This window comes from Cygnus olor, chromosome 3 (genome assembly GCF_009769625.2).
Source record: "Cygnus olor isolate bCygOlo1 chromosome 3, bCygOlo1.pri.v2, whole genome shotgun sequence".
Lineage (NCBI taxonomy): Eukaryota > Metazoa > Chordata > Aves > Anseriformes > Anatidae > Cygnus > Cygnus olor.
In genome coordinates, this window is record NC_049171.1 from 65,685,015 (window position 1) to 65,706,296 (window position 21,282).

General features: G+C 41.9%; 1 protein-coding gene across 8 annotated transcripts in view; it reads right to left on the reverse strand.

Annotated features, from left to right (window-relative positions):
- The window catches only part of ARID1B (AT-rich interaction domain 1B), a 325,904-nt gene that overhangs the window by 205,494 nt on the left and 99,128 nt on the right, over nt 1-21,282 (reverse strand). For all 8 annotated transcript variants that reach the window (XM_040553589.1, XM_040553591.1, XM_040553588.1 and 5 more), the window contains exon 4: nt 19,398-19,508. In XM_040553589.1, coding sequence (XP_040409523.1) covers nt 19,398-19,508 — 111 coding nt within the window. The remainder of the gene's footprint in view (nt 1-19,397; nt 19,509-21,282) is intronic.

Here is a 21,282-nt window from a genome sequence, read left to right on the forward strand (position 1 = left end):
AGATTCAAGCTGCCCACATTAATTTGTTAGAGCCATAAATTGATTTCCCAGCTCACATGAAAGGATTCTGAGGATGCTGAAAAGAAAGCTTTTCTGGATACTGATCAAACAGAATACCTTACATGAGAAAAAAAAAAAGTATTACACACAAAATTATTGATCGACATTTCTGGAAAAGAGAGAAAACTTAGAGGGGAACCTGTGAGACACAGGGACATAGAAAGAACTAGTAGTCTCGTTACTCAGTTAGTAGGACAGTGAAATGTCCTCTGTTCCATCTTCTCCTTTAAAAACAAACTTGTGATTTTTAGTTAGCCATGATTTTTATTCCTAGGCATCACTTATCTCTGAGCAATGTTAGTACGAGTGAACTAAGCTTGGTTTTTCCTCCTCTCTCCTGCCTTTTTACTTCAAAACCGTGAACAAAGCGACGGCTCACGAGAATGAGGGGCTCACCGCGCAATTTTAAGAGGCGCAGACAGTTGTGCTGTGCAAATCTCTCCACTGCTTGTCAGTGCAGTTCAATCCATGACCTAAAACTCCTCTGCTAATTTCAACCCCAGACCGTACTTGCAAAATGACTACTAATTTTCTGACTTTTTTTTTTGACAGGGACAAAAGGATTCCAGGAGACAGAAAGGAGCTCACTTCCACTCGAGAACTGATCAGCCTGTTTGAACCCGGCTCTTTAAAAGGTAACATTTTCTCATTATATGAAAGTCTCTGCACATCCCTTTCAGATCACAACCAAATCATTAGGGCCTGCCACAAAGCCTATTAAAGCCAAGGAAGTCACTCAAAGACTTCAAAGGCCGCTGGCTCCGGACACGAGGTGAAGCGCTGAGCGGGCAACGCAGCAGAGGGAAGGCCCTGCCGGCACCAGCGCTGTGTTTGGGGCCAGGCCTAGCCCAGGCCCGGGGACCAAGCACCCGCAGCCCACTGGGTGGGCTCCTGGGGCACGTTTTCCGCGGTTTCATTTCATCCAGAAGGAACCCTGCTTGCTCTGTGCCTGCAGGGTGATGTGAATCGAAGCACAGTCGCGGGGCACAACAGGGAGGGTCTCTTCAAAGACCTGCTCTGACAGGAGTGAAACATTCGTCCAGTCCCACCCCGACACCAGATGAACCAAACGGCTCCAGCTGCCGCTGACAGGGCAAGGCCATGTTTCTGGGAAGGAACGTCCTAAAGGAACTGAGTGGATTTCCCCCAAAACTGTGAGCGAGGCAGCTCTTGCTAGCTTCACGGGTCACAGCACGGCCAACACCCCAGTAAGAAGTGACGTGAGGCAGCCAGCACGACTGCCCTGGTCAGTGCCAACAGCTCGATACGGGCCAGCTGTACCCACAGCTACTCCTGAGGTTTCATAGGTAGTAAAGAAAACATTAAGTACTACTATCCAAAAAAAATTCTAAATCTCTGACTGAACTTAAGTGAAATTACTGCCTATAGGAGGCCAAGTCCAGCTAACAGAAGTTCCTACAGCCTGGACCCAAGACCCAAGACCAATGGCATCACTCTTCCTTCTAAGGCACGTAACCAATTTTCTGTTATTTTCTGATGGCTGACTAATAATCATGAAAGTTCTAAACACTTCCTATTTAACTTTGAGATGTCTTGATCAGAAATTTAAATTATGTTTCATTTCTAATACCCATAGTTTTTCAAAAATATACTGTACAAAATTAGCAGTTTAGAAACAAAACCTAAGCAAAGGATCCAGTGCTGTCTTTCAACAAACCAACTCCAAAACTGTGCTGGTTTTCCAAAAAACACTATTTCAAAAAGTACAAGTGGGTTTTTTCAATGTGTCAACAGATAAACGTGTGAAAATCTTAACATGCTTCATAGAGACTTGACTTTAGAGTGCAAGTAAGAAAATCATAAAAAGGTCTTTACCGCTGTAAGGAATTAAAAATACACATATTCCGCTGACCTGCCCTTCTCCAAGTTTAAACCATGAAGTTTACTAAAAGTAAATATGTGATGAAACAGAGCATTGACAGATGTTCAACACCTGCTTAAGCAAATGAACCCTAGAGTAACTGTTAATCAGTTTCGTAAAATATCTATTTTGTTCTGTACTCTGGGCAATATAATCCTAATTTGGGGTTACAGCTCCTTTTCTGAGGTATAAAAGCTAACCTAACATGAAAAAAAGACAAATTAGTGTTGTCTTTTCATTTGGTAAATGAATGAAATTAAAATACAATTTCATTATGGCAGTGCTACAGCAAACAAATGCACAGAAAACACCAAAGCCAAAACAAACTACACACTTAACCTACTTCTAAAAGGACACATCAAGCCAAAAATGACAGTGTTATATCACTATTATTAGCTTTAGAAATGAAGCATTTAGGAGTAATTTCAGTTTTTAGCCTGTTACCCTAAATGAAGGCATATGTGAAAAGAGCATATACAGAAATGTAGTTTGGAAAAGATTAAGAGATTATTTTAGAAGCAAATCACTCCATAAATAAAGCACAAAGGGAACACAGCATCATTCAGGAATGGACATCTGTCACCCAAGCAGATACCACATCACACATTCACAGCTTAATTTTTCAAGTGGAAAAACAACACTTAAAACAACACAAAACCTTACATGCATTACATTTATTTTTAAATTTCTAGTTACCATAAATATCTAGACACCATCAGAGAGCATAAACATTATACGCAGAGGAAACGGTAAGTAATAAAATGAACAAAGAACAGAAGAAAAGAAAAAGACGCATGGAGTTGGAAAAATTTAGCCCTATCATGAGTAGTTGCAGTGCTGCTTTTCTTTTAGTGGGGGAGGGAATGAAGAGGGAAGAGAAGTCACATTCAATGTCATCTTGACAGCGACCTCTTATTCAAAAACTATTATTTTTCCATCTTGAATAAGAGAGAACCAAGTGCTCTTCATAATCACATAAATGACCTACCACTCTCTAAGTGCTCTCTCTTAGATCAACAAAGAGCTATCGGAAGCAGAAAGTATTACACACTACTCCCCTGTCGTCTCAATCCAAGATGTAGGCACAGTTCAACCTTACCCATAAGAGAAACCTTGAAAGGCCAAAAGCTTTAGGAAATACACTTATCAGGCTATCCTTCCTCCTCGCAGCAATCCTTTCAGAATTTTCCAGCGTTAAAACGATAAAGACAGAAGAGAAAAAAATAAGAAAGTTAAAAGAGAGAGAAGGAAAGGAGAAGCATGATGGGAGTTAACTTTTATTTTTCTAGGGGAAAGAAATCAATAGCTTTAAACCGGCATTTAACAAGGGTGGGAGGAAAAGTTTCCGTTGTCCTTAGGGGTAGAGACTGTTTGCTAACGCTGCGTTTCAGAAGACCCTTGCAATTAACTAACTTAACCCAGCAGCTCTTACTGCCAGGCACTCCGCACCACTATGTAAACTTGCAAACTCTCCCTGCCCTCTCACAGGAGAGATCGCAAGAGCCCGTCCTGATAAGGTCAATGGCAAGTCTAAGGATCCTTAACCCAAAAGAAGAGCTGCTGGGGGGAGGGGAAGGGTGTTGGGATTTTCTTTTTTTTTCCAGGAAAGAATGAGGCAAGAGAAATCCTATTCACTTAATTGTTTGCAGTTCTTTCCCATAAAAATTAAACAGGGAAAGTACGCAAGAAAAAAAAAAAAAGAAAGAAAATTCCATCAAATGAAAGAGAAAGCAAAAAAAAACAGTTTTTCAGACTACTGTGCTACTGAACACACAAATATCTCCCAGAAAGGCTTTGCTGTTATGTTGAAATCCAACTGCAAATCAAATTAGTTCAATAAAAAAGAAGGATCTGGTACACTGAATGACTCAGCAAGTCAGAGCTCGGGCTAGCTCCCAGGATGGAAGTGCGGGATAACCCGCATCCCGAGCGTCCTGCCCATTTTGAGTGCTGTTCTGCTGTGCTACTGCAACCGTTCCAGAACAACCCACAACCTGGAAGAACAAAAGGACAATCATGGAACGCAGGGAAAAAAATAAATTACTTTTTCCCTTGGAACCTCAAAAGCTAAGTCATCAGTAATGAAAGCTTACCTTTACCAGCCAGGTCGGTCTGAAATACTGAGTGCAAAAACTTCCACTCATCCAGCCGAATATCACTCCCAAACAGTCCAAAACAAACTATTCCCAGTAGATGGGTTTGCTGGAAATTCAAATCCTCTCAAACAAAATGGGTAAACCACAGCTGAGAAAGGGTGTTTGTTGAAATGTTCGGTGTTCACAGGGCTGCAATACACTTCTTGTAATAAAAAAGAGCTGGGGAATATACAAGGACCATGGCAGGCACTAGGATGGCTCAGAACTCCTTCAGGAACTAAATCCATAAATTCACCTCTACCACTACCACAAAGCAAAAAGATCAAATATACATTATCAGTAGGAGGAACCAACAGGCCATAATGCTTTCTTCTGTTTCTACCAGGAGAGAGCATAATGAGCCACAAAGGAAGAGCAAACCCTAGGAGAATCCTTGGATCTGACCTTCTCTCCATATTCTCCCTCCGTCATCTTTTTTTTTTTTTTTAAGCTTCTATAAAATCCTTGCTGTACTGCTGACTGCGGAGCACTTACTGAGGAATGCATAACTACATCTCTTTAACCCCTTACTACCACAATGTATACAATGTGTTTGGACCTATTTTTCAAACACACACACCCCCAAAAAGAATGAAGAGAATTTGCACAGCCTAACAGCCCCCCCCCCCCCAATAAATAAAAAATAAAAATGGTAATACTGCCAAAGATTCTAACCCATAAACATTTGACTCTGCATTATTCCACTCCCAGGTGCTCTCACGCATTCTTCCCCACCACGCATTGCTTCAGTCTGCTCACACACAGCAGAGTCAGTTAAAAGCAGGAACATCACCAACAAAGGAACATTTCAGGCCCAGCGGCTTGTTTCACTTGCTTTTCTCCACGTGAACCTTGCAACGGGCAGCCCTTTTCACTTCCAACATTTCAATCCCTACTCTGGAAGAGTTTGAGAACCTACTCATATGGTGGAGATAACAAGAACTTCCTGTGAATTTCACTCCTCATCCAATGCCTGGAGTAATAAGCAATTCTTCAAACTAATAAGTAACTTTTAATTTCTATGGTATTGGTGTGAAATCACAGGCTATAGCACTTGCGTTTTCCAAAATTCCAGAACTAGCATACTCTGAAGCAACGCTTTCTCACGTAAGCATTTTTGCAGACTGTATTTGCTGCAGTGTCTCAATGGACAGGAGACATGAACTAACAAGCATACGTGACCACAGTGGCAGTCAGCTGGAAACGATGGGAAAACACATCCTGGCCTAAAAGACTTAAATGAAAAATTTTCCACACACTGTAAGCTACTGAGGAATATTTTTTTTCCTGGCCATTTTGTCTGTATTTCCAGCTGGTTGGAGGAATTGCTGGAGGCTAAGGAGTCTGGATACAGACACTACTTACACGTGTAATACTGGTTTCTAAAGGAATTTTTCTTCATTTATGAATGGTTTGCAAATACACTGTTTTCAGCAGGACTTCCGCCTGTGCTGAAGAATGTGATTATAGCTCAGCCAGAAGGCTGCAAGTGTTAACAATGGGAACCGTACTCGCTGATCACTACAGGTACAACAGGCACAGATGGAAACGGTAGGTTTACAGACCCCGTCCAAACAAAAGGCTCAAAACATCTGTTAATGCAGAGGAGCAGGGTGACAACTGGACAGAATGAACATAAGAATTAATTGGCCTAATCCAAAACTTATGGAAATCAGTGAAAGACTGATTTCAGCAGAGTTTGAACCGGGTCCTCAAGGCATAAGTAGATACAGGAAAGCAAAGAGGAGTTTACACCAGTTTGGGACTACTGCAGTTGGTGTTAATTGACTGATTTGGAAACAATCCTCTGTACAGAAAAGATGCTACTAGTTTTTAGGCACAGATCTGAATTTTGCTTCCATGTGGTATTTCTCTTTTTAATAGGCTCTCCAGTCTGTTCTTTTGATTCCAAATCGCTCGTGTCAAAGACTAGTATCAGCTACAAATAACCACTATACTGCTCTCAACTTGTATCTTCTAAACGCTCTTCTGTATTGTGCATTATTATAAATAAAACTGAACTGCTTTTTGTTAAAACATTTTATGTAAATTCTCATGGTTTTATGAAGCCAGCAAAGATATGAAAACTTGCATCAATGAAAGGCTTAGCCAAAAGATTTAAGAAAATGGAGAAACTGAAAACACTAGGAACTCTGGAAAAATCTGAGTACGGAATAATTTTAAGTTGTTCTGAATTCTGCAAATACAGCACTAAGAAGAACATTGAGTACCTAAATAATTAAAGTTTATCCTCTTTATTGAAACAGTCCATGTTTGAGAATTTGTGCGAGTTTTAATGTTTAATTAAGGGATTTAAACATTGTTTTAAGTGAAAACTCCACGCAACCTTAACTATAGGCCCACTAGGTCACCTCCATAATATATTCATATTGGGAGATCCAGGACCTAGCTTTTATAGAAGTCAGTTACTACAAACACACAGTTCAAATATCAGTCACAAGCATGTAAAAAATCAATTTACAAGGAGATGAAAAAATAAATGTTCTAGGAGATAGGATATGCTAATGAAAATTAGTGTAGTATGTTTGCTTTTTGTCCACGTCCAGGTTTTGGTTTCACATGCAGCGACTGCTGAGACATGTTTGTTTAGTGATTAAAAAAGGAAAAAGATTAAGCAGCAACTTTGAAAAGAGCTGTGCAGATAAAGATATGCCTGTTTTATAAGCAATTAGTAATTTCTTATTAATGGAATGTAAACTGTTTTCTCTAATTTTCCCCAAATTTGCACATTCAAGGGGAATGCAACTCAAAGGATGAAATTCAAACCCACAACGCCAGATGAGAGTAAACCTCCAGTCCAGCCTATTTAATATATTCAGTTGTACAATACAATATCCACGCAGAGCAGATTAAACATTCTTTAAAAAGTATACATAAAAATATCTTTTAAAAACATGTTATTGCCATGTTCTACAACACTACAAAACACTGACTCCAGGCTAGGCTGCAACACAGCCCACAACTGCTGTTGGCCGAGAGTAGAGATGGGCTTTGTGCTGGTCTCAGGTGGCCAAGGAGCTACGGTGACTCTCCATCATCCACCTATCCCAGGGCCTCCCTGAGGTAGGGAATTCATTTACTTGAGTTGTTCCAACCAGCACTGAGAGCGCATGTTGGCTTCACACAAAAGAGCTACATGAAAAAACAAATGCAGTGCTTTGAGACACCGAGCGTTGAAGATGGAGGTATTGTTCATATCAACATCACTACACGTTGTTGAAAAAAAAAAGACAAAAATTGAGGAACGTCTGTTTTTTTCCTGAGATGTACTTTGAAGTATTTGGACAAGCAGGATCTGTGCTAGATTCAGACGGACAAAGCAAGGTCCTCTAGGTGCCGGTAAGTACCTCCCTGTAATAACAAATTCACAATCCCACACCCAGAACCTAAAAATGAGGGTGCTAGGGGGAATTATGAATGCTAGGCTTGCTTGTTAGCCTCCAAGTTTTTGCACAGGGACTGTGTCTGCAGGGACGACTGAATCCCTGTATCCGCAGCATTTGACAGCACTTGGATATATGCCTCCTACTAGAGACTAAAATGAAAGCTATATTTTAGAGCTCTGGAAAAGCAAAACAAAGCCTGCAGCTTGTGTTTATAATATTTCTACCTATCTAGATGCACTTTGCCAGCTCTGTGTTAAAGAGGAAGGTGACGGGGGTAAACAACACACCCCCAGAATTGTTCTGGTTTTTTTTTTGGTCCCCGTTTCTTCAGCCACGAGGTGCTTCTCTTTTGAAGGCTGCTAACAGAACTCTGCATATGCAGAGAATGGGATAACGCCGCGGAGAGGGGATAAAACGGGCACAGACATTACAACGCGCAGCCAAAATACTTCCTCGGTTTGAACCCTTTGCAGCTGTAGCGAGGCTCACGCGTGCTGACTTCAGTGAAACGCCAGAAGCTGAGCAATCTGTGCTGCTTTCTAGAACGCTTCAAAAAATGCAGAGTTCTTCAAAAAAAAATAGTTTAAAAAAGCCTTTTCCGGTTTTTAACATTTTAAATGGGAGCAGTCGGAAGCGTTTGAGGCCTTCCCGCAAGTTTTTGAAGATCAAGGAGAGAAGGGGTTAAGCCCCGAAGAACAGAGGAGCAACAGAGCAAATCTGACTACGTGTTTGAGAAAGCCCATAAAATGTTACAAGCAAAACAGGAAAGCGGGTGTTAATAATGCATAAACCGAAGGACGGGAGAGAAGAAGAAGAAGGGGAAAAAAAGCAAAAAATCTGCCCATTTAACAGCACAAGGCTTTTATCCTTGCAGTTGAAGCGAACTGAGCCGTGCCCCTTGACGCGGCAGGAGCAGGCGGCGGCGCAGCCCCTCAGCTCCGGGCCCGGCCGGGCGCTCGGTGCCGGCCGCCGCTCGGCGGAGGCCATTGCCCGCCCCGTCGCCCTGGCAACGCCGCCGGAGCGCCCGGCTTCAAAGGCGGCGCCGTCCTGTCAGCCGGCCCGGGGGCGCCCCGGCAGCACCGGGGGGGGCCCCGCCGGGCGGAGAAAATGCCCCGCGGGGTCAGCGGGCAGCCCCGGGAAGGGAGAGGGGGGACCGAGCAGCCGGCCTCTGGTTTTAGATTTTAGTGGGGATCCCGCGTGGGGCGAGGGAGGGGGCGGTTTTCACTTCTGTTTGTGCTGAATTAAAAGAGCAGAGACGCGCAAGATGGATTCGGTGGAGGAAAACGCTCGCAGGGAAGGAGAAGGCTTTCAGATAGCAATAAACAACAGCAGTAACGCAGAAAAATGGAGATTAGCTTAGCCCATGTGCTCTTGCCTCATCAATACAGCCGTACCAAGCGTGACAAAGATGCCCACGCGGAAATCGATGCGTGGCGCGGGCCTCGCCGCCCAGCAGCAGGAGGGCACGCTGCCCAGCAGCCACCGCTTCAGGCCCCCGAGATGTTTTTATCCTGCCTGCTTCACCCAGGCGTCACAGGGGAGCACGGCTCTGCCCCCGGGGCCTCAGACCCGCAGGAGCTGAGCCCCTTTGCTTCCCTCCCCGCTGGTCACGAAGTACCACAGGGCCCCGCAGTGTTCAAAGACACCTACATCCCGGATACCACAGTATGCTGCCTCCTTTTCACCGCAGGAGCAGCCACGTACAGCCCATCGTGGCACTGAACTGTGCTCTCCCCATCCACAGTGTGACGAGGGGCAGCGCTTGCTGTTAGGTCTGGTCACCCATCCTGGTAAGGCTGGGATGCACTCAAGCATGAGCTGGGACTGGTGCTTGAACCCAGCCAGCAAACCCAGACGGAGCTTGTGGGATACATTAAGCAGCCCGATCTGCCCTTGGCTAATCACAAATGCATAAGCTTTGAGGGCTACAAAACCCAGTTTCTAACAAAACTGAGCCCATGGCATCTATTTTAGAGCATGCAGGAATCTGGAGCCTGTGATAAATTCAAACGCACAGAGCTTATGCACGATGTCTTAGTTTAAACAAGGACTGCTTTTCTAGCAAAGTTAAAGACTAAATATAAGAGGAGGGTTGCGTTTTTATTTTAACTGAATATTTTTTAAAAAACCTTCACGTAGCTGTTCATGTTTTGTTTCCAAGTTACATTCTTCATGGATGTGGGTGGTGAGGAAAGAAAGAGTGTCAGCCTATAGGTGCTTTAATTACATTTCAAACCTGTAGTGTCACTGTACACTGTAAGTGACAGAAGATAGCTCTCACCCTGAGTGGCTAGCTGACTACAGCCCTCTGACCACATCTCCATGGAAATGGAGGTCAAGCAATCAACATTATTATACAGGAGGGGAAAGTTCATTTTTTCTGGCAAAAATAAGGTAAGGGTTCTACAGGATTTACTTCAATCTGACCTATACTGCTGTGAAAACAGGCATTAAAAAGCAGGCACTAGAAACCACTACTTGATTTTCTTTAATTTTTTTTTTTTGAACAGGTTCTTCTTCTGTAATCTAACCAGTAAAAAATTAAAGAGCTCAAGTGTTTGTAAGTATATGTAAGAAGTGCCTTTCATGGGATCTGGTATGTGACCTCTGTCTCTTTGCAGCTGAGCAAGACTGCTCCATGGGCAGCCTAAACAGTCCCTCGCACCCCATGCTGCAGTCCGACTGCCAAAGAGCCCTCTGGCCAGAGGCAGATGAAGTCTTCCAGAGCCAAAAAAAAAAAAAATATCTGTACTTTGTCATACCTCAGAATAGGAACAAAAAGGCTGTTACTGTGATTTCCAACAGGACAAAATGTCTAATGAGCCACACCGGAAGAATCGGCAGTCATTTAAAAACACCAGTATGGTATATATACAGTCTTCCTAAGCCTTCTATCTATAAAGGCAAAAGCAAAACAAAGGAAGAGTGAAGATCGAGGGAAAATGGACTAAGAGAGAATCCAAATGAAGCCACAACTATGAGATGTTACTTATTAAAAAAACAAACAAACAAACAAAAACAGATCCTACAATTTTATAGCCCTGTTTCAATAAATCCTGGAGAACTGTGCTGAAAATTGCACTGAACAACTTTCTTTTTTCCTACTTTCATGTAGGCATCTAATGATACAATAAACAAAGAGGATGGGAAAAAAATTAGGCTTTTATAAAGTTTTCATTAAGCACTATTATTACAATCTTGACATGGTCTGTAAATTAAACAAGGGAAAGAGAATCTGGAGTTTTTCTTCCACCTCCATTGCAGCATGGTATGAAAAGCTGGTAAGGCTTTCAGTTCACTATGAAAGTCTAAAATGGAGGGATAACATTTGGCGTTGTTATAACCCATAACATACTAGTTCACTAGGGCTAATGTGTGCACTTAATCCATACACCATTTTATCTACCTATATAATCTTGCAAAGTTATTTTAATTTCACAAGTGAATCTACAAATCTCAGATCGCTTTCAGTTCCTTTATTCCCATACTTGCGGAAAACAAGTACTGGCTACTCTCTAGTTTGCAGTTTAATAAACAAAACCAGGAATGCTTCAAACCTCTTTCATTACCTTTCATACAAAAGGTGTTCATCATTTATGGTAATATAGATGTACACACGAGTGTACATCTTACGATGCTATGATATGAAATAAGCTTTGTTCTCTTAACTAGGTCCACTGCTGCGTATTCAGCAAACCTTTATAAAGCTTACAGATGCATAATGTATTATTACATGCAAACATATAAATACATAATCTCATGTATGCTTATCTTTATATAACTTCCCAAATGTTAACTTCAATAATACAGTAGAAGACACACTATTAAGAGAATTTCCCTTTTGAGAAGTGGAAAAAAAAAAATGTTCAGTTATAAATTCATGCCACTTAACTAAGATGTGAAATAAATGATCCAGAATGACATATTTTTCTATACTAATGCAATTATTCAAATGTGCATCAAAATTCAGGTCCTCATGCTAATTTAGCACAATAAGTCTCATTTCATAGGTTGAGATGATTAAAAGGGTCATCTGCAATTGTTTGCATGGAAGGAAAGAGATCAAAAGCCTAAACACTGCGAACTGAAAGTAGCCTTCTCCTGATGTTACCAGCTTTTCTATCTTGATTTCAACACGTTACGATGTTTCACTCCCTGAAATGACATTGCCAATTCAAACAGGACCCTCAGCCGGGTGGGACTGGTGCTGGGTTTGGAATTATGCGGAAATGGCACCTATTAATCTGTATGGCATTAACGAAAACTGATGCAGTAAGTTGCAGTGTGCCACAGTGCACACAGCATAGACTACAAAAGCCATCGTGAATAGTCTTCTTTAAGGGAAGACTTCACAGTGAATCTAACACAGCTCCAGCAAAGGAAGGAAATTTTAAGAGAATTAAGCGTTACAGAAGACATTAGATTTCAAGAAAGCACATTTCAGAAAAATTGTAAAAACAGTTTCAAACTATAGAAAAATAAAGCAAAACATGTGAACGGCCTCACATTACAGGACCAACTTCATTGGGATTCCAGCATAGTATTGCCAAACAAGTAACACATGACAAACACCTAGCATTTGCACTGTGGCTGTACCCAAATCCCTGGCAATTGTGGATACACCATAAACAGTAGAAAAGCACTGTGAAACCTTAACACTATGAGCGTGAACGCACTGACACCTGCTTGCACAGAAACAGGACCACTCAGAAGCGAGCCTCAGATCAAAGACTAGTCATGTTTTTTTGGTTTTGTTTTTAAAAGGAGAGTTGCAACAATAGCACCAGAAGCCAGCTCATTCCAAGCAAGCAGGGACGGATGGCAGAAGAAAAAGAAAAGGCATCTACTGTTAGGCTTCAGATGTTGCTGGCCGGAATGAGGTACTGTGTTTAGTCAAGGTTATAAAGCTGAGGTCACCTCTCTGGACAGCTGGCGAGACCAAGTAAAGGAGTCATTCTAGGAGGAAAAAAAATATCTTATCTTACAGGAGTACTTGTGGTAAAAATAAAGGAAAAAAAAAAAGCACAATTACAGTGTCTCAGGTACTTCCTGAAATGGTATTCCAGTAATACTCTTTTGTCTTACTTTCTGTTTGGCAATCCCAAAGTTCACACAGGCATGAACAAAAAATATGGGCCAGTGAATATATTAAACTTTGGAATTTAGAGCATGCTATCAACTCAAAATATACAAATAGCAAAACAGATGAGGCATGCACGCCTTCATACAACAATATGTATGTTACATACATATGTTTGCACAGTGTGCAAAATATTCCAGAAAAAAAAAAAAAGAAAAATCCAAAAAACAAGCAATCACCCCCAGGAAATCCAAAGCCCCAACCATTTTCGAATGAGATTCCCAAATCCACAACCTAAAGGGACTGACTTGGAAACTGAGGCAGGCCAAAAGGACAGCTGGTGTGGCAGGTAGGTACCTCTGAGCCGTGCATGCAGAGGCACCTGCACCGCAGCAGCTCCTGGCCCTGCACGTTTCAGTAACGTGGGGGGCTCCAGCTCACCCCCCATTTTGTGCTGCAGGCCGCCACAAGTGCAGGCCAGTTGCCCTGCTATGTGGGTGGCAGCCTCTGAGGAGGGAACAGCTGGAAGGGAAATACGCTTCAACCACCCAGACTTGATCTAGTTTCTTTAATTCTTGAGTCAAAATCAATACTGCCTTGGTATTCGGAGGCAAAAAGCACATTGAGGCAATTCCTAATGGCTTCAAAAAAACACTGCAGGAAAAAAGCTACTAATACTTTAATATTCCACCTAGGACAATATTGGCCTATTTAAATACAAGTTTTTGCAACATTATCCGCTACTGGGATCTATAATCCCTTATCAGGTTTCCCAAGTAAGTTTCACGTAGAGCTCAGACTAAGTATTTCTTCTTGCATTTCTAAATTTTCTTAAATCCTAAATGAGTGATCTTGTTATTACAGGCAAATGTAACCATTATAAATGCAGAGTGTTTTGAAAACTGAAAACTTGATGGAATAACCAAGCATCTTTTTTTTTTTTTTTTACAGTACTTAATGAAATTAGTTTTCATACTTCAATAGCAGCCATAACACTGTTTTTAATATAAATATGATCACCCTATCAAGCAAAACCAAGCAATCCTGTAAAGCACAAAACACAAATGATTAACAACAGGACTGTCTCTTCTTCACATTATGAAGTTTAATTTTTATAGCAACACTACTAAATTCAAGTATCAACTATTTTAGTTTCAGTATTTCGCTTTACCACTACAGACACAGAACAAGCTCAGGGCTGCTCTGCACTACTTTAATCATACTTTTGCCCAAAAATAGGACTTAAAAATGAATATATAGGCGGACTCTATGACGGAATCAGTTTGATCACCTACATGAAAATCCTGGCCCCCACAGAAGTCGAATGTAAAAACGCATGAACATTGAGTGGGCCAAGATTTTCAATGTCACATACACACAAAGCTAAGTTCATCCCTCCTGTAATATCATGGGGGATATTATTTCAGTGAAGCTGCACTGAGTTCAGCCCACTGTTCACACCTACTCCAGGACATAAACAGGAGGTCATGTCCAGAACCTGTATGAACACCAGCACCAATGTTTTGCACCTCAGAAACACTCAGAAATACATACACTTGGTATCTCTGCAATACATACGAATTGCATGAAAATTATTTTAGCAACAGGTTTATTACATGGAATGGCAAGAAAAGAGAAAACAAGCTAGATCAACCACGCTCGATCTGGAATTAACATGACTTGGAGAAAATAGCAACTTTTTCCAACTCCATGCATAACAGCTAAGAAAAGCATTTGAGAAAGCTTAGTCACTTCTTTGCAACTTGAGGCTTTTTTCCTTTTATTCCAGGCTTAAACAAAGTTCAGTGGGGCATCAAACTGCCTCAGTTTTAAATTACAGTCTGTACTTTAAAATAGAATGCATGCACCACATGTTCCTGAAGCTAGAGGGTGGGAGTGTTATTCACTGAAAATTGAAGGCTTGTTGAGTCAATAATCTTCTTTCACAGAGTAACAATTTTCAGCTAAAATTTCTTGACCCAAACAAAGGAAAACAAGATCATTCAGTTATTTTACAACACTGCAGAAAAAGAAAGGAAAGCGGGAAAGAGGCACACCAGTCTTATCCTACTTGGTGTAAAAACAATGGAGAATTTAATTCACAAGTATTACATGTGTTTCCTTCTTGTTCATGGTTTAACATACTCCCAGTTGTTTTCAGATGGAGACACAAATAGCACAGAACTACAGGACACAACTGCTACCACAGTTCTATCAACTGCACACCGCTTTTACCTCCCGTGAGTTACCAGGGATCCATTTACAGATTTTCCCCCTCTTTTTTCTTAAACCAGAAACAACATCCTGGATTTTAAAGTATCACTTAAATTTGAATCAAGTTTTCTACTTTTGCTTACCTGCTTACCTTGACATGGTCTACAAAGTAAGACTGTTGCTGTACCATCTCTCTTTTTATGATCATTTTTCCTTACCAGAGGGGCTACAGTGGTAATTAATGTTTACATTACGGTAGTGCCCACGCCCTCCACCATGATTAGGGCTTACTGAACTAAGCTCTGTATAAATGTCACCAGAGTCCTTCATCCCAGCAGTTTAACCTCTGAGAAAAGAAGAGGCATCTCCTACTAACTCTTAACTACAGTTACTCTAACTATACTGGAAACTGTTTTCCTGGTCTATAAAGACTTCAGCCACCAATGGCACTTGTTCAGGGAGAACTCTTCTTGAGGGAGACGATTTTCCAAGCTACTTCATATTCTGGACATTAGACAGGGAGTGTGGATTCCCAAACCTTTCCATGCATTTCCACGTATATGAACAGCATGCTAGCTGTTGTTTTGTTTCACATAAAGATTGCTCTGCCTCCATGAAAAGACCCAGTGAAAATGTGATATCAGAATTAACGTGTGAGCACTGACATCTGAGTGACCTAGCAAAGCACCAGTTCCCTCCACTCCAGATACAGCCTTCCACCTTCACCACAGCATGACCTCCAGTAAGCATGATACAACGCCCAAGCTAGCTGACAAGACCGAGGCCGTGATTTCACTACAGCTTACTCTGATCGAGCCGTCTTCTGCCTGTTTAGAGCCCTGTGACTGCTGTGGGGCAGGACTAAGAGCACTGTTTTGTCACCATGTCTCAGCTGACAGGATGACAGCATCTCAAACCCCTCCAGCAAGACCACACAGTCCTTTAGGATGTGGCTAAAACCAAAGCTGTTGCAGTCCCACTCTCCCACCGTACCTGTACATTCCCATCTCCCCCTCCGCGGTACCAGGGATGCTCACACAATTACAGTGATTCAGTCAAAAACTAACCCAGAAATAAGAAGGGCGATTATTTCTGAGCTGGGCCTGTTCCCGAGTCGCAGCAGTGAGGGCGGAGGAGGTGGTAGGGCGCAGCGGGCACCCTGTGGGGCACACGGCAGGGCTGCAACCGCCCGGACTTACAGCAGCTCAAGAACCTCACCCATAGGTTGCAACAAGACGAAATCGGCAGAAACCCTCGTTTCAAAAGTCTGGCAGCCTTGGGTAGGCCGTTTGACCTCGCACCTCCAACAACCACGCTTGGTGCTGAGCACAAAAAGGACCTTATTAAAGCAAAGTAATGGCAAAAAAAAATATGTCTATCTGAAACGGCTTTCATACTGATGCCAATAAAAAATTAAATTCACCCATGTTTTCCGCCCTTCGTTCTATCAGCACAATCCAACAAGAACATTTACAAAATTACTCATTAAAGGCAAAACAAAGTATTAGTCTTCACAGACACACACAGCCTATACTGACATAAGCTCCTTCACTGCAACAACAAATTTGCAGATATATCATTTGGAAGGTTTTTCCCGTAAGTCTGTTCTATCTTTGTCACAATAGCAGAAATGTATATTTGGCTATTATCCCTTAAATCTCAGTAAATATATTCAGTAGTAGCTGTTCTCCAGACAATTGTATTCAGGCTTCTCCCCCTTTATTCCTCCACTCTAACAGGGAACAGTTTCTGTTTATTACTTCCTTTCCTTCACAGAGTACCTAACTCCCATGTTTTCTCAAAAGCCTGAGATTTCCTTCTAATTGTGACCCTAACAAAAGTGCTCGGAGCACTATTCTATGCAACTTTTCATTTGGGCTCTCAGTGACTCCACATGGTTAAAGACCTCCAGGTCAAACCTTTGAGATATCAGAGCATTTAGGAGAAGGAAAGCAAGCATTGTATAGAATCTGACAGGCCATTAGAAGTAGCTAATAAAGCCATATTTTGTTTGTAGCCATTTGCTACCAACCCACATTACAAATTTGTCCGCTTTGAACTTTATGGGAACATTCATGCCAGGACTTTTATATACAACGTGTGAAGGAAACGGAACAACTATTGAGCTGTTTAGCTGTGCTTACTGTGACACAAACCTGCTGAAAAAACTCTCCAAAAGGATGACACAAGTCAGCATTCAGTGCTGCAGAAAGTGGCCAGCTCCTCTCCAAATTCATCAAAGGGAAACTCTTTTTTCAAAGCCACATCAGAGAACACCATTCAGCATTTAGTGTTACATCTCTTTTGTTGTTTTTAAACATTCGTATAAGCTCACTATGTAGCTGCTGTGACTTTACACAGTGCCCTTAAGAAATAAAAAGATAACGGGCAAATTGTATAAATATCAGAATACCATGAAACAAAACATTACCAAATTTTATTAAAAGCTTAACACCACTATCATTTCAAGCTTCAATATACAAAGACGACTTACTGACTACCCTCAAGAACAGCATTATCTTGAAAGCAAGTTTAAGAAGCCACATTTAGCATTCCAAACTGACACTATAGCTAGGAATGAACTAAATGAGGAATAGTGATCAGAGGCTTTCATAAGCAGCTGAAAACTGAATACAGACCTCTTGCTCAAGGGGAGAAAAAAATATTTATATAGTCAAGCTATCCTCACCCCCAACAGAGTTACATTAAAATCTTCATCATGCTCACCATATTATGCATGTATGGACTATTCCTAATTTCTAAGGCATTTTCCTGGGAAGTAAGGAAGTTTGCTCACATTACTAAAAAAACAGTGTCACCGTATGTGAAGGGTTGCAACTGTATTTAGATTTGGAACAAAAACAAAACACAAAATGGTAATATCGCTCATCCCTGTCCAAACAGCAAGGTTTTTCAGTATATAAGTGATCTATGGATTAAAGCTTTTCAGTAGTGAAGTGCTTGAATAACAGCATTTAGGACAAACCTACAGTTTAAGCATGGCCAAAATGGTTAATATTCACTGTTAATACCACACCAGCTTACTCATACGTAGAATAATAATGAGCTACTAAATATACCAAACACTTAGGGACACAGATAATACCCAACAGTCTGCTTAGATATCATGATGATGGAGGTAGGACAGAGTATGGATTAAAAGTAGGACAATTGTTTAAGAAAAAACACAGGCAAATTAGAACATTAGCTGATAAATAACTATTTCTATCTATCCTTATAAACACCGTTCATGAAAAACTGAGGTAAAAAGTCCTTTTTAATATTATTCCTTTTAAAGTAGTTAGTTGTTGCCAGAACAGTTCCATGTCCAATAACTACTATTTTTAAAGTAATTGCTACTGTTCACTTTTGAGACCTGTTCAGAGAAATTAGTCTTCTTAAAAAAGGCTTCCCTGAAAAACTGTCAAAATTAATACTAGTTCAAAGCAAACGGATAGCTCTTCTCACACCAGTTTTCATAGCTTCTCCTGAAGCATACATGTTTTAACATCATGTAAAGAAAGAATTTGTGGCGTATGTACTCTCCTAGGTGCCAAAGAGATAAACATCTTCATGGCGTTTTAAAGTTATTACCCTATTTTTAAGGGTTGACAATAGTGCCATGTGTCAGAGGTAAAATATACAACAGTCTACCAGATTTCACACATACATTCATTGTCTCGATAAGGTAAACTCTTCAGAGGAATCCCTGTGTTAACTGGAAATGAATACACACTCAGTGAACTGGGGGAAACATCCTATAGGTTTGCCATACATTATTCTGAGCCAGAGGTCATGTAATTTATGAACAGTTTTCATCTTTCAAGCTGACCGCATTCTGGTTGGTTGAAATTCATGCTGTTTTACTACCAAAAAAAAACAAGAAAATCCCTAAAACAACAGTAGAAACAAATCCAAAGAGTAGAAACAAATCCAAAGGGTACTTTGTCCATTACAGTGAAATAAGACCTTCAACAATGCAAGTAGCTGCAGTGTCTTTGCGAAGTGTATTAATGTGTGCTGTTTCCCCCACAGCAGAATGCACAGAGCTCAGAAAACTAAGAAAGGTTAGTCCAAAATAATCTTCTAGCCAAACAATCAACCTAGCCAAAGTATCATTACCATTCCCTCTATTGCGCTTCTGACTGTAGTAATAGACCGTAGCAGAATTAACATGTCAAACTCGTTATTTATGCTCAGGGTTTGGAACAAATAACTCATGGCGGCAGTATTCTAAATCAAAATACACTGAAATCCTTAGAAAAGGGCACAGAAAAAAGCCTCTTTCTCACCAGATTGTTTTGTGCAAGTACAGAATTCCTGAAGACAAAAAGAAATATCAATCCATTTCCTCTATGCAAATACATGTGCACAAACATAAAATGTGGATGCACAGGGATATTTTGGACCAGTAAAACCCTAAGCTAAGTCCACTCATACACAGGCTGTCTGTTCTCCCCCCCACCTTTTTTTTTTTTTTAAATAATAATTCCGATCAACTTTGTTTATTATTGCTCTTTTCAGTACTTCTCATCCACTTATTCTAGGTGCAATGAGGTCCTAGATAAAGTGCTTTCATTTAAAGATATTGTACGGTAACAGAAATATTAGTTTCTTACTGGTAAGCTCGATGGTCTTTCTTGCTGGATTAGATTCAAGTCTTCATGGTTAGGCTTTCCTGGGGCCATAGGGGGTTGAGATCTGGTTCCATAGCCTTCCTGAGACATGTCCTGCAAAAACAGTTGCAACAGAGTTATTAACCTGATTCAGTAATTACAATTAAATGCACATCACAGAAGGGTGAAAATACAACAGCTGAGCGCTCATTTTTTATTTTTTAATCACAAGTTTTTACTAGTTACATCTTCCTGATGGAAGTGCTGAGCCCACACAGGTACCACTACGACTGGCATGGTTCGTGAAGAAATCCCTGCAGCAGGCAGACGTGCCAAGGGGTGGCAGGGAATCAGACCACTGCAACACGGGGCAACGCACAGAGACAAGCCTGCTAAATTAATGGCCCCCTTCTACCCTAAGAGGAGCAAGCACTAAGTGGTCAAAACGTTCATCCTACTCTTTGATGTATTATCCAGCCTCCTGATGAAATACTGAGCCAGGTGGAAGGACTGGACTTGAAAATAAGATTGTAACCATTCTGTGTAATCAGATGCCTGTAGCAACCCTGGATTTACCATCAGTACTACTGACTTTCAAAAGCTGCCTGTCAAAGGGCGGCAGAGACGACAGTCGCATTGCATCCGAGTGCTTCGGAGGCAAGTGTATTTGACCAAAAGCAGCTCCACAGCCCGTACCAGCAACTTGGGGATTTTCCTCCCGGTGCAAGCCCAAGCAGTGTTAGGTAATGGCCTGGCACACAACCCACTGCCAAGGGGCTGGGGGGACACCGAAGAACCCTCTCCCACCCCACAAACTTACTCGACGTGCAAGATACTTGCCCATTGCAAAGCCTTAGGTTCAGGCTCCACTGTAGCTGCTATACTTCACATTAGCTGCTCCTGCACTAACTTCTTCAAGGAAAACAAAGTGCAAAACCTACTTCAGCATGGGTAACTGGCAAGGAAAGTTGAAGAACCAGTTCCCGACTGTTAGAAAAAGATATCACTCCTTACAGTTTTTTCTTTATTGTTTTTAAATCATTCGATTCTCTTCTCCCCCTCCCCGCACACCGGCAGTGCAATTTGCTCAGGCCATCCTCTCACGGCCTCAGCTTCGGTCAGCGCCTGCAAGCGGCCAGGTGGGGGACACGGGGAGGGACATTGAAGTGTCCCTGCCACCCCCATCCTCACCGTGAAGACTACATTGCTGCTGCTGGCAGAGGGTTGCTCTTGCAGTCCAGTGTCCCTATCGGTGCCAAGTTACTGCTCGTACACAGGCTGCACAGGCCAGCCGGCTTGCAGAGCAGGAAAGCTTTCTGCCTCATTTTGAGCCCTGCTCCTGACAGGGAGAAACTTGTTAACGATAGCACTGTTTCCATCCGGCTCCTTCCGCCGCTTTGGGCTCTCCTGAGTTACTTCAGGGGGTGCCGAAAACTCAGCGAGGCTCAAAACAAAACCCAGCGGAGCTGAGAGGATGTAAACCCAACGACGAACGATCCGGTCTGCGAGCCTGTGCCAAGCAAAATCAAGCAGCACTTAAAAGGCCAGCACTTCAATGTGGTTACCAGCAGAGGGTAACAATTAGGCTTAGGGGTGACAAAGGCTGCTGGCTGAATGATGATTATCCCCGGTGACCCCCCGCGCGCCCCCCGCCCAGATCTCCACTTGTCACACAGCTCTCCTGCTGCGCGCACCAGCAGGTTCCTGTGGATTAGCAGCGAGGTTTAAAACCAACAAACGGCACAAGGCCGCCATTCAGCAGCCTTCACCCTGCCACAAAGGAGGAGAAAGGTGCAGGACAGCTTCACAATGGGCAAACAAATGAGCAAACCTCTGCTTTCCCCTTTATTTCACAACACACGCGCACTCGCGCGCACGCACACGCCGG